We start from the raw sequence: 13,194 nt of genomic DNA on the forward strand, positions 1-13,194 counted from the left end.
TAAGTTTGGTGTTCCACCAAAAATCTCATTTAAAAACGCATTTTCACCTTCTGCATAAGTAGTTACTAGCTCCAAGCAATCAGAAAATTACTTAACCACTGTCTGTTTTCTAGTTTTTAGTTTTATGACCTTCAGCAAAGGCACAAGGTTTCATATATATGTGGAAGACTTGTTGCATAAGGAGCATTGGCAAGGAACTAAGTTTGGTGTTCACACACCAAAAATAAGTTCAAAAGCCTACAAGCAAATCTTGCATACTAACCAGCTGCCTAAGGACTTGAGAAACAAGCAACTTCTAAAGATTATGCAGGAAAACATTCAATCTGTGAAAGGGGTCTGCATCATCATCCAAAGGAGGAACAACAGAGAGAAATAATGATGACAGAAGAAAAAGCTGAGAGACATTCCCAACAGGTTGTATTGATACTTAATCCTTGTTGTTGTGAAGTATTTTGACTTGGGATTTCTATATGTCTTGCTGAAGTGTTCAATTAGGTATAAGTGAAGATGTTTGCCAAAAATGCTAGCCTGCATTGTGCTTGTCATAACTCATCTGCTAAATTCTGTTTTATTCCCTGCTGCATGAATAAAAGAAAAATGTTTGAAATAGAGAGTGATTGTCCAATGTTGTGGAAATTAGAATGAGAATTCAGTGGTGGTACTTGTTTGATTTAATGGTTAGCTCAAATAACAAAAGCTACATAATAAAATGCCCTTTGTAGTGTGAACTAAGTTGCTGTCATAAAGCCTTTCATCAATGAATATCCCTTGAGAATGAAGTAAAATAAGAAAGAAAAGAAAAAGAAAAGCCAAGAATTGGTAAAGAAACAAACAATAAGGCTAGACACCAATAGCTTGGACCTTAGGACATATGGCTGTGGTGTTTTTGTACTAGGATATGCTTGGACAAGTAGGTTCTAAGGAGTATTTTAAAACTTGGCCACTTGGATTAACTAATCTGGGATTGCCAATCGAAAGTCCACTATCAAGAGTAACCTAGTTACAAAGCATTTAGTAATCCAAAGAGATGCTGGGCATCAATGTTCCTAGGAAGAAATTGTGAGCCAAGTGTCTGTGGTGAAGAAGTGTTGAGCAAAAATTGAGCCAAAAGGCTGCTGCAACACTTGCCACCAAGCTTTCATTAATAAATAAGCTTCCTAAGAAAAAGAAAGAAAAAGCTAGCAAGGGATCAATTAAAAAGCAAGGCAATATAGCAGCAACTCTAGTGAACCATCAAAGGGACATTTCATATCAGATAGCTATGAATAATTGAGCTACATTTGTCTGCATAAAACCCCATGAACCAAGTTGAATTATCTGCTAAATAAGGACATGCATGCTTCTCTGTTTCATTTCATTTCTTCTTATGTTTAGTGCTTGCTTGGGGACAAGCAAGGTTTAAGTTTGGTGTTGTGATGACAGATCATCTTATGCTAGCTTTTCAAGCATTTTTCACTTGTTTCATTAGGTTTTATGCACTTTCTTGCATTATAACTAAGTGATTTGGAGTGGATTTGCATGGTTATGTCAATTCAATCAACCATCATTTATTTGACACAAAATCATAAGGTTTAAGCTAGAATTAGTTGGTTTTTGAATGATTTAGAGATCTTGTGAATTTGGTGATGCTTTGGTTGGTTGTTTTGATTACTTGCAGGTGAAGAAATGATGAAAAAAAAAGGAAAGAGGAACCTTAGAACACGCTTTGGACCTTAGGCCACGCTTTGAAAAGCGTGACCCAAGACATTAAAGCATTGTGCATCAAAAGGGGGCAAGGGCCAGCGCTCGAATAATGAGGGCAGCGCTCTCTCATTGAGCGCTAGAGGAAGAAGAACCAAAGCAAAGGCAAGGGCGCTACGTTGATTTTCCAAACGGAGCGCTACAAGGAGGCATTCAAGCATGTAGCGCTACATTAAGTGTTTTAACTTTATCGTGGCCTCAACAAAATAAAAGCAAGGCGCGACACTAGCAAGTGAAACCATCAAGGTTCGAAATGGGAACCAAGAAAAACGCGCACAAGGCATAGAAAGGGCACTACATTAATTCAATTAACTGAGGGCTACTTTGCTACAAGAAAATTGGCTCAAAAGGAAGCCACCAGGGCTCGAAGATGGAGACCATACAAGGCACAATGTAGCGCTACGTTATGTGCAATTCACTGAGTGCTACAATTGAAGCTTGGCACGAGCCCAGACATAAGGCAAGAGAGGGCAACGTTTTCTTTCTTGACTGAGCGCTCCACTGGAGCCAGCACTTGGGGCCAATTTCAATCAAAAGCCAATTTGGATCCACTTCTTCACTAATTTGAAAAGCCCACTCCAAGTTCTGAAAATCAAAAATAGAAAGTGTATAAATAGCAATTAGTTTGATTTGTAGAGGATCTTTACCTTGACTTTTGAATCTTTTAGCACTTTTACTCTTTCTTGGAGCTGAATTTTAGTTTTCATTAGAATTTTCATTTGAAATTTGGGAATTGGGATTGAGATCTGAGTTTTCTTTCATTTTGTTCTTACTTCTACAACTTCCATCTTCTGTTTTGAATTTTGGATTGAGATTGAAGGAATTCTGTTTCAATTCTTGATCTGAAATTCATCTTTGTTCTTCTTCTACATAATTCTAAGAATTGAGGAATTGGATCTGAATTTCATTGCTGTTTCATTTACATTTCTTCTGCATTTTATTTTCTGTTTGATCAAGGAAGTGATTGAGATCTAGATCTGCTTTCTAGTCTCATTGCTCTTCTTAGATCTTCAATTTCTCTTTGAGAATTTCGTAATTGAGCTCAGCTTCTTTTTGTTTTGCTTCTTCAAGTAATTTTCCATTTCTGTTTGATACTAAACTGAACTTCTTTACTTCACAGCTTTCTGATTTACTTTGGCTTGCATTTTTCTTGTTTAATTTTGAATCCCAGCTCCCAAATTCCTTTAATCTTCAAGCAATTTAAGTTTTCCAGCAATTTAGATTCAGTAATTTACATTTCTAACACTTTAAGCTTCAGCCATTTACATTTCTTGCAATCTAAGTTTCAGTCATTTACATTACTTGCACTTTAAGATTCAGCTCTTTTATTTCTTTTGCACTTTACTTTTCTGTCAATTTTCCTTCTCCTTTTTATTTTCATGCAATTTAGCTTCTGTTGATCACAATTCACCCAAATTCTCACTTGTTTGCTTAACTAAATTCATCACCTAACTAAAATTGCTCAATCCTTCAATCCCTGTGGGATCGACCTCACTCTTGTGAGTTATTACTACTTGATGCGACCCGGTACACTTGCCGGTGTGTTTTGTGTTGGAATCTGATTTCCACTCATCACCGCCTCCATTTTAGACCCACTAACGTCGTGAGTACTGCTCCACTTTTCTTCACTTTCTTTGCATTGCATTCACAAATAGAAAATAAAAAAAGCTTTTCATGTGATTGAAGTGGCTGATTATTCCGACGGCGGTGGAAGGATGTTGCAAAAGCTTTTTATTGGTTTATTTGAATTTGGTACCATAAAAATTTGACCCCCCTTACAGTGATGAAGGAATAGGAAATTAGGTTTCTGAAAAACGGCGTCGTTTTTCTTGTGCCACGTGTAAATTAAATTTGCCACGTCATTTTTCTAGTGACGGAAATGGATGGAAGAGCCAATTTGAGTTACGCATTAAAATTTTAGGGTAAATTTGGGTCAATTAAAAATTTGAGAATTAAATTGAATCTGGGTCAAATTTCAGAGATTATTTTGAATTTTAACTCGGTTTCGTAGCACTGAAAGTCGAAGAAGCATGAGAGAGAAGGTACCACTGTCAGGTGTCAACTAAATTTGCCACGTCATTTTTCTGGTGACAGAAATGGACAGAAGAGCCAATTTGAGGTACGCATTAAAATTTTAGGATACAATTTGGGTCAATTAAAAATTTGAGGATTAAATTGAATTGGGATCAAATTTCAGAGATTATTTTGAATATTAACTCAGTTTCGTAGCACCGAAAGTCAAAGAAGCATGAGAGAGAGGAGGTAAAAGCAGCTTATCAGTGTAGTAAAGCAAGAACGGAAATGATCACTTTCACAGCTCCTAATTTGGGCATTTTGCAACATTCTTTTCCAAGTAGTTTCTTTCCACATCAAATTATAATTCGAAGAGAGATCAAGTGATTGTAATTTGGAAAGGTGTGATATTTGGGAAGGAATTTCACCTATGAATTCACAATTAGATAAATTCAAGTGTGTGAGACTCACAAGCTTACTAAACTGAGATGACAATGGAGAAAAATGGAAAGAATTGAAAGCAAGGTTGAGTGTTTGGAGATGAGTAAGATGAAAAAGAGTGCTATTGGGAAAAAGAAGAACAATAAAACTGCATTTTGGAAAAAGCAAATCAAAGAAGACAGCTATAATATAGCAAATTACATTTTGATGTGTATCAGAAGTACTCAAGGCATGATAAACACTGCAAAATGTGTCATACCTGATCAAAGGAATAATCCTTGCTAAATTCAATTAGATGAAGCATCTGTAGAGCGTTTGAACTAACTATTTCAATAGGGAGTTCGTTCAATAAATGATGCAGAACAACTGAAACACATGAAACACTCCCAAAATCCTGTTGATTCTTCATCAATCCCAGCTCTGCAAGAACTTCACTGACTTGTCCCTTTGGCAAAGTAAAGATATATTTAGATCACCATAAAACACAGGTTGAAGAAGGGGAAAAAAAAAGCAGGGCAAACAATCAGCAATTTTTTATTTTCCATTATAATAATGAGAAGAACCCTAATAATGTAGTTAATTTTATTAGCATAGGTAATTTCGGTTTCAAGAAGTTCCAACCAGCATAACCATTATGGGACCATGATCACATATAATATTGTAGAAAATAAGTACACTAATGGAAAGAAACTACATACATACCTGAGATAACCCATTAAATATATACTTCATAATATACTCAATGGTTGGTTCCATTAGACTAACTTGCAATCTTTTGTTGTGTTTAACATTTCCATGAGTGCTTTCATTTGCTGATAAAATTTTCATCAAAATGACTCTGATGTCATTCATAAATGTTATAAGATAACCTGTCCCAGTTGGAGAAATAAAGAATTAAGTTTTTGAAGATAATCACAAGAAAAAATTATATAACATCAATCAGATGCATTATAGATTAAACAGCAAAATAAGTAAACAAAATGATCCATGCATCCCACTGAGAATCCCACTGAGAACAAGGTATAAGACAGAAAATAAATCTCAAGAAACCAACCAGATAGAGCATAGAATACAAACAACAGTACAGATTGTAAAGTAGAAATTGGTGCACAGCAGTAGAGGAATAATTTGTTAACTTACTCTAGAAATAACTATGAAAATAATGTTTTTACCACCAAACTGTTCACATTCTCTACAACATTTTGAATGTGCAAATTACAGAAGAATACAAGAACTTTAAAAACAAAACCATTGGTATACTAGAAGCAATAAGCAAAAGGTGTTTGACACTGAGGTTTTGGGGGTCATAGGTTGCCAGGGTAACAGTGTATATGATATACGTAAAAATATGCACCAGCAAACATATTAATCAAAATACCTATATCATGTGAAATAAGCTTCTGAGCACAGTGAGCCATATAAAAACGACAATATGCAGATGCTACAGGATCCCCCAATCCTCTTATCATCATTACCAAGCGCCAAAGACTGTCTTCAGGTTGGTCAAGCAGAAATTGCCAGCAAGGCAATATTGCCAACTCCAGGTAACCAAAGTAAAATTCCCAAAACACGGTAAGCACTCAACAAAATTGAGGAGGAAACTTTAAGCCAAAATGTTGAATACAGAAATTTATTAATGCAAAGAAATAGTGCATAGAAAGAGAATAAGGTTTCTACACAAGAAAAAGAAAACATGTAGGTCCTATAAGATAAACTGAAAAAGAAGCATGACTACTTTTTTTTTTGAAACTGGCTTTGATTTAGCTTCCAAGTGTGATGATGAAGACATTAGAATGAATAGATGGAATAAAACATTCAGAAACATACATCAACAAGACCTACAAAAAAAATTTCACGAAAAGAAACATAGAATACATTAAATACAGAGAAAAGGATAAGGACTTTACATGCGTGAAAGAAGCTCTTGCACAACACCAATTTTGTTGAACCAGTTGTTGCAAGTTTCTTTAGCATCACTACAAATATCGCTTGCCTTAAAGTTTTCTGCACCGTCAGTCAACAGATTTGGATAAACGATAGGATGCCAATACAAGTTTTGAAGCAACTATCAATTATCAAACACCATCAAGCTTATATGATGTATAAATTAGCTGCAACAAGAAAATAATTTTAACATTTGGAGACTTCTGAGGGAAGTTACTGTAACAACCCATTTATCAAGTTATCGATAATACATGGAGAAGTTTTGGCAAACAATTTTTATATAGGGGTTTCTCCTATAAGCAACAATCTTGTAGCAACAATTTTTATTTGCCTTCATTGTGGTTCACCATAAGCTACCCATTTGACGGGTACAAAAGAGGGACAGATTCCAGATTAAAGATTCTCAACCACTATTGATATTGGAAATGCCTAAGGAAACACTCTGGGTAAAACTAATTGTGTGAGAGATAGATTCAAATTAAGAAGAGACCTGCTAAGTTGCAGAGTAAGGCTCCATCTTCAGTAAACTCGGCTTTCCGCTTTATGCGTTGCCAAACCAATTCGCCAAGCATGTCCATGATATCTGTGACAAGGACAAAAAGTGTAGGATAAAACTCAGAAACGGACGTATCCATCAGAAGCTTAACTGCCTGCAAACAGAACAATCAGTTTCAACTTTCAAGTTCATATAAACAACCCATATCAAGATAAGAAATAAAGAAAAATATTATTTCATCCCAAAATAAGAAATTATTTCAAATCCCTTCTTCCCCCAGCGGTCCCTTCTCACCCAAGCAAACTTACTATTATACATGATTTGGATTTTAGTTAGGTAGCTTATCTCTGTCTGAGCCTCTTCTATTTATTTAACATATGGTTCAACAAAATTAAACAAGAATTTCCTTCTTATAACAACAAACAACAACAACAAAGCCTTGTCCCACTAGGTGGGGTCGGCTAAGAATTTCCTTCTTATATGTAAACAAAATACTACTAGGTCTATAAAGGAAAAAATAAAACATAAAAACAGTAAGTATATGAATTTTTGAAAAAATCCTCTATGCAATGCACAAACCCAAAAACAAGCATTGAAGGTAATTTTTATACATTCTATAATAACAACCCAGAAACTGTTAAATGTATCAACATCTACCTTTATAGATAACTTTAAGGATGTTACACGATCTTCAGCTAGCCAAGAACGGTTAATTTCATCTTTGAGCTCATGTAACCGAGACACATACTCTTGCCAAGTAATCACCTTGACACCCTCATCAGCAAATTTTTGTGGATCGTCCAGTTCCTCCAAATGCATAATTGTTGAAGATTTCTCATGTGCTGAAAATCATGACATCACATAAATAAATAGAGACAAATACAATTTTTTTTAAAATAAATAAGTAAATAAAAGAAGGATAAACAATGTAATAGATATGGGCATGCATTTTGCATTTCTCATTCGAAGATCAGGCATCTGTGATTAAAATAGAAATAATTAGCCATTATGATTAACTAAAAAAAATAAAGGGTTACAGAACAAAAAGGAAACCATTTTGAAAAGCTTACTGAAGACATTGAAACCATTTTGGTGACAGGAAACCTCTGCATTAGTAATCTCCTGAAAGAGGTCCACTCCTTGGTTGGATGATGATCCACCGCATTGCTGAGGTTGTCAGGATCAGGAGATTCGACCTTTGCCTCGTTATCAGTTCCTCTCAGTGGATCAAAGAAATCACTGTTACCACTTTCCACAACATCACCCTAAAAACAAGAAATCAAGAACATCAACACAACAACTAAGTATTGAGACCAATGCAAGTAACGGAAATTCCAAACACAATAAAAAAAATCGAATCAACCTGAAAATCATAACATAGACAACTACTACTCAGAAATAAAAATTCACTAAGCATTTCAACAAATATTAACAAGTCCTCAAATGAAGTTACTTAACCAAATCCTCCCTGCATTTTGCTGTGTAGTTAAACATAACAAAAATCTCTATCTATAGAACACTTTCTCTCGCCAGATTTTGTTATGAAACTCACTACGATCATATCACTAAGCTCAACAACATTGAAATCATTAACCTACACTAAACAGAAGCTAACAGAAAATAACTAGCTTAAACAGAAATACTAAGACATAATAATTTGCTTACGACTAAACAAAATCAAATCTATCAGCGTGATTCGTGGTATATCCGAAACAGTGAAGTGCTAGTGAAAGATCAAAAGAGAGAGAGAATAATTGAACCTGAGGGAGTGGCGGAGAGGGTGCAGCTGAAAGAGGGTGAGCATCGGCGCGTAGGCGAGGTAGAGCGTGAGATTCACGCGTCGGTGTAGTTGCGGGGCCTGAATTCCATCGAACGAAGAAACAAGAACTGAGCTGAGAGGTTTCACAGCGAAGACTGAAGTCGCCACCAAATATCGGCACTTTCTTTCCAGCGTTTCTTCCACAGTTGGTTAAGTCTTTTTCTTATTGTTATTCAAAAATATTATTTTTTTTTATGACTGGAAATAACATAAAAAAAGACCTAAGAAAAAGAGTAGAATTCTTCTCTAATAATAATGTCTAAACTATTACGGGGTAGCAACCGTTCCAAGTATACCTGCTTATTAAAAGCAGCAGTTTTCACCATTAAATCAGCCATTCTGTTTGCTGTGCGCTGAATGAGTACTACCGTAATTGTTAAATTACGCTGGAGCATCTCTTTAATTTTGTCAAGTAAATCATAGTCAGTCCTAATCATGCTGGTTGTGTCTCGTGAAATAAAAAAAAATGCATCAAGATTATCAGTTTCACATATGACCTCTTTGCACTCGCAATCCCAAGCCATAACAAGTCCTCTCCAAATAGCATGAAACTCACAGCAGAGAACACTAGAAAGAGGCATACTGGCAGAACAATCTTTTATCCGAATTCCCATGTTGTCTCTAATAATACACCCAAAACTAGCTAATTGCTCATTTTCAAAAATGCTTGCATCACAGTTCACTTTACAGACATTTATCGGAGGTGATTCCCAGTTACATTGCAAAGAGGAATGAGTAATATAGTTACATTGCAAAGAGGAAGGAGTAATATGTTTTTGGGTGGTAATGACATTGGAGAAATCTCGAGTAGCATGTTTAGCCAAGTGAACAATTTTCTCCCTACTCCATGGATCATCTTGATGGAAGATGTCATTGTTCCTGTCCCTCCAAATCCACCAAAAGGCCGCTGCAAAGAGGAACTCATTTTTTTTTAGGTTAGAACGAATCCAAGACACAAAATCCAAACCAGAATCCACAGCGGTCATTCCCAAGTTTAAGCTAATCCAAATCTGACGAGTTTTTTGGCAAGTCCTAAAGCAATGGTTAATATCCTCTAGAGCAAGATAACATCTCTGACAAAAATCAGAAGTAGCAAGACCTCTTTGAAACCGGTAGCTAGCTGTGGGAACTTCGTTATTGAGGCAAAGTCAGAGCAGACACTTTATCTTCTCTGGTATTCTCAAGCGCCAAAGCCAAAGCTAATTTTCATTATCATTCCAGCCAAATTTCTTCTTCAATAGCCATTCATACCAACCCACTTTTAGTCGAGTAGGTGAGAGTATTTGAGTTTATCCAAAACCAACCTGTTTTATCTCCTGCTTGCTTGATAGGATCAAAGAGCATCAAATCAAGTTTAATTTCTTTCGGAATCATTGTGCAAAGAATATCCCACCGCCAATGTCCATGGTGCCAGACATCTTCTAGTTTCAAGAGAGAATCAGAAATGTGTACAAAAGGAGCCAAAGGAGCTAGCGTTCCAGATGGTCGCCAAGCATGATACCAAAAGGATTGAGACATCCTGTCTATACACCATTCAAAACCATCACAAAGCTTTTCTATTATCTTATAAATTGCTCGCCAAGTGCTTGAAACATTATTAGAAAAATTGGGTGAAAAACAAGAACCCCCAGATAAATATTTTGCCAACATAATCCTTACCAAAAGCTTGTCTTTATTATCCAGTAATTGCCAAACAAGCTTTCCTAATAAAGCAAAATTCACACATTGAGTATCTCTAATTCCCAAACCTTCATATTTTCTTGAAGTGACAACTTTGTTCCACTTGATCAAGCTTAAGCAACACTCCCCCACCTTTCCCTTCCACAAGAATTGTCTAAGTACATAATCAATCTTTTGACAAATTGAAGTAGGAAAAAGTGTCACTTGCATCTGGTAAATAGGAAGAGAAGAAGCAATAGATTTAATTAAGCAAAGCCTGCCTGCTCTGTTTAGGAGTCGACCTTTCCAACTAGCCAGCCTATTCTTGATCTTCTCTAAAGAGTGCGAAAAAACAGACCTAGCAACTCGAGGATGATTAAGGTTCATCCCAACTATTTACCTAGGTCACTGGTAAAAGGAATATGAGAAACACCAGACAACATTTCCTTCATTCTATTAGAGATTTTTCTAGAACAAATATTATTTATTTATGGATATTTTTTTTGTGATTCATTTACTTATGAATATTAGTAACTAAAATTAGTCACTATTAATTATTTATTATTATTAATAAATAATTAATATGCAATAACAATAACAATACAACATGTTTATCAATTTTTAATAATGATAATAATAATAGATAATAAAATTAATTTGGATTAGTACAAAAATTAATAATCTTCACTATTTTTTTAGAATGCTCAAGTTTTGGACTGGATCAAAAAAGGTTACTCGCTATTATAATAGAGTATCTTATCCCTTTTTTTGTGTTATCTTATTGTAATTTATAAGCTCAGAATAATGGTCGAATTTTTGAGAATCATCAAGAAGGCCCAATGTTTGTTTCCATGGAAGTTTTTGTTTCGCAAAGGAATATCCGATGGCAATAGATTTTGTGAACAAGCGTTTAGGCTGGGTTTGTTTACGAGAACTGCACAGGACAAGACAATGAGAATAGAATAAGATACTAATAGACAAAGATACAAAATTTTGTGTTTTATATTCTGTTTGGTGATAAATTAGAATAAATTATGAAAATTCAATTTATTCTAATTTTTTTCATTCAAAAAATTTGAGATGAAAAATATAATAACAAAAAATATAATTATAAAAAATTAACAAAAATAATAAAAAGAAAAAAGAAAAAATAAGTTGTGTCTTTTGTTAGTGTCTCAAGGCACAAGATATACTAATTCAGTGTCTCTGAACACATTATTTCTATTTATGTCTCTTTTATCAAACATGATTTTGTGTCTCTATATCCTTGTCTCAGTGTCTTATCTCGTGAATAAATGCAATCTTATAGAATTGCTTTAGAGTTTTGTTAGAGGATGGGACTAAGGATTCTTATGTTGTTGCATTTATTATAACGATCTTTTACATTTGATAGACTAAATCTAGACTGTGATTTTAAAGTATGTGTTCAGAGAAGATAACAACTACACAGATAGAATAGGCAATTTAAGACACTCTCATGGCGCTTATTTAGTTTTGTACCAGTCTCGTATTAGTGAAATTTCTATTTTATTTTCAGCTGATATAAAAAAAGTTTATTTTTTAAAAACAATTGTGTTTAGTTTCGTTTTTTTAGCACAAATCCTGTTGAATATAAAAAAAAAAAAAATTTAGTATTAATAATTAATTGAAGTTTATTGTACATATTAATGTTCTCTCATATACAAAAGATCCATTATATCAGATGAAATTAATATAAAATTAATTATAATTTAATAACTAAAAATTGTATATAAGCCATTTTAATAACATAATAGTAAAGAATTTAATTTTCTATTATAACTATTTTAAAATTAATCGTAGATTCACACCGCCATGAAATATATATCAAAGATTGTTCAAAGAAAAATAATAGTGAGAGATTCAAATAGATTTCATTATTTTGAGGATGGAAGCTGCTCATGCCAAGACTATTGGTAACGTCGTGCCAAGCATGAGTGTAATGACATCTTCAATATATGATTTTGCCAGAAAGCAGCCTTGGGGGATTGCATTGACAATCATCTTTTCCTCTATCCCTATCATTTAAGAGGGTACCTCTATCAAGCAAAATTTTCAGATACCACATTGCAACGAGGCATGAAATGTTCAATAAATGATGGAATTATGCTGTACAGGATCACCTATTGATAAAGAGAGGGATCTCAGGAGAGTATATGTGGCAGGAGTATTATTCATTTATGAATTATGTATATACAGCAAGACAGGGTTATTTGTGGGTTCTGTATTTAACTCCATGTAAAAGTGGTAACTTATTAGCATTTCAATTTATCGGTTGCAATGTTCTTCTGGAAGATGTCCTTGTTGCGAGTTAAAGTCAGTTTTTCTTGGCCTTCTGCATCTGCCCCTCAAAGGGTAATTATGGTGGAAACATCAAAGTGTTAAGGTGATCAATGGTGATTTCTAACAAGAATTGAATATGGAGATGAGGCCCAAGTAATGTTAGCTGCAAGAATCATCTGGAAACTTCAGGACATGTTAAAAAACAAAATGAAGTTATATTCTTAAAGATGAGCAGCCACTTTGTCTCGTATTCCAATTATCCAATACAAATTTGCATGAAATGAAACGTAGGTGGCTGCCTCTTAGAGGAATGAATACATTTATGTATCAGCAACTTACTGTTTCAGGATCTCGGGACATGTTTGAGAGAGTTTCCTACCTATCACGTAAGCATAATAATCTCCGTATTCCTGTATTCTTTAGTTTCTCTTTTCAGAAAGTGTTCTGGGAAAACCATTCAATGTGATACACGACCTAACTTGGTTCATTTATCTTTTTAAAGACATGACACGTTAAGATATAATACTTATGTCTTATTTTTTTATGTTTTTGTTTCAATGTAATCAAACATATTTATGTTCTATGGTATCTATGGATGCTAACTCAATGCAACCTTAAACGTGGTTGCTATATTTATTATCACTTAATTGGAAGATAAAACAAAAAATAGTTAGTTTGATAATAGAACAAAGATTATATTAAAATCTAGGAAAAAAGACAGATAGGTCCCTGATTTTTCAACTTTTTGACAAATACATCCCTGACAAAATTTAAATATAAA

At 34.4% G+C, this 13,194-nt stretch overlaps 1 protein-coding gene across 1 annotated transcript; it reads right to left on the minus strand.

Moving 5' to 3' along the window:
• Positions 2,026-7,810, minus strand: LOC107610122 (UPF0505 protein C16orf62 homolog). Its single transcript, XM_021106942.1, has 8 exons — positions 7,705-7,810; positions 7,292-7,476; positions 6,629-6,788; positions 6,102-6,198; positions 5,573-5,742; positions 4,897-5,063; positions 4,454-4,639; positions 2,026-2,325 (listed from the first exon to the last, which is right to left on the minus strand). The coding sequence occupies exons 2-8, from the start codon at positions 7,451-7,453 to the stop codon at positions 2,140-2,142; spliced, it is 1,128 nt and encodes a 375-aa protein (XP_020962601.1). The 5' UTR covers positions 7,454-7,476; positions 7,705-7,810; the 3' UTR covers positions 2,026-2,139.

The sequence above is a fragment of the Arachis ipaensis genome, chromosome B07, assembly GCF_000816755.2.
Source record: "Arachis ipaensis cultivar K30076 chromosome B07, Araip1.1, whole genome shotgun sequence".
Taxonomy (NCBI): Eukaryota; Viridiplantae; Streptophyta; class Magnoliopsida; order Fabales; family Fabaceae; genus Arachis; species Arachis ipaensis.

Excerpts from the sequence above, each read along its gene's own strand:
- LOC107610122 (XM_021106942.1), bottom strand. The coding sequence starts at position 7,453 with ATGCATTTGGAGGAACTGGACGATCCACAAAAATTTGCTGATGAGGGT. Across the intron at positions 6,199-6,628 it reads CTTACTCTGCAACTTAGCAG|AAAACTTTAAGGCAAGCGAT; the intron begins GTCTCTTCTTAA and ends CTGACGGTGCAG. Across the intron at positions 4,640-4,896 it reads TATTTAATGGGTTATCTCAG|GGACAAGTCAGTGAAGTTCT; the intron begins GTATGTATGTAG and ends ACTTTGCCAAAG.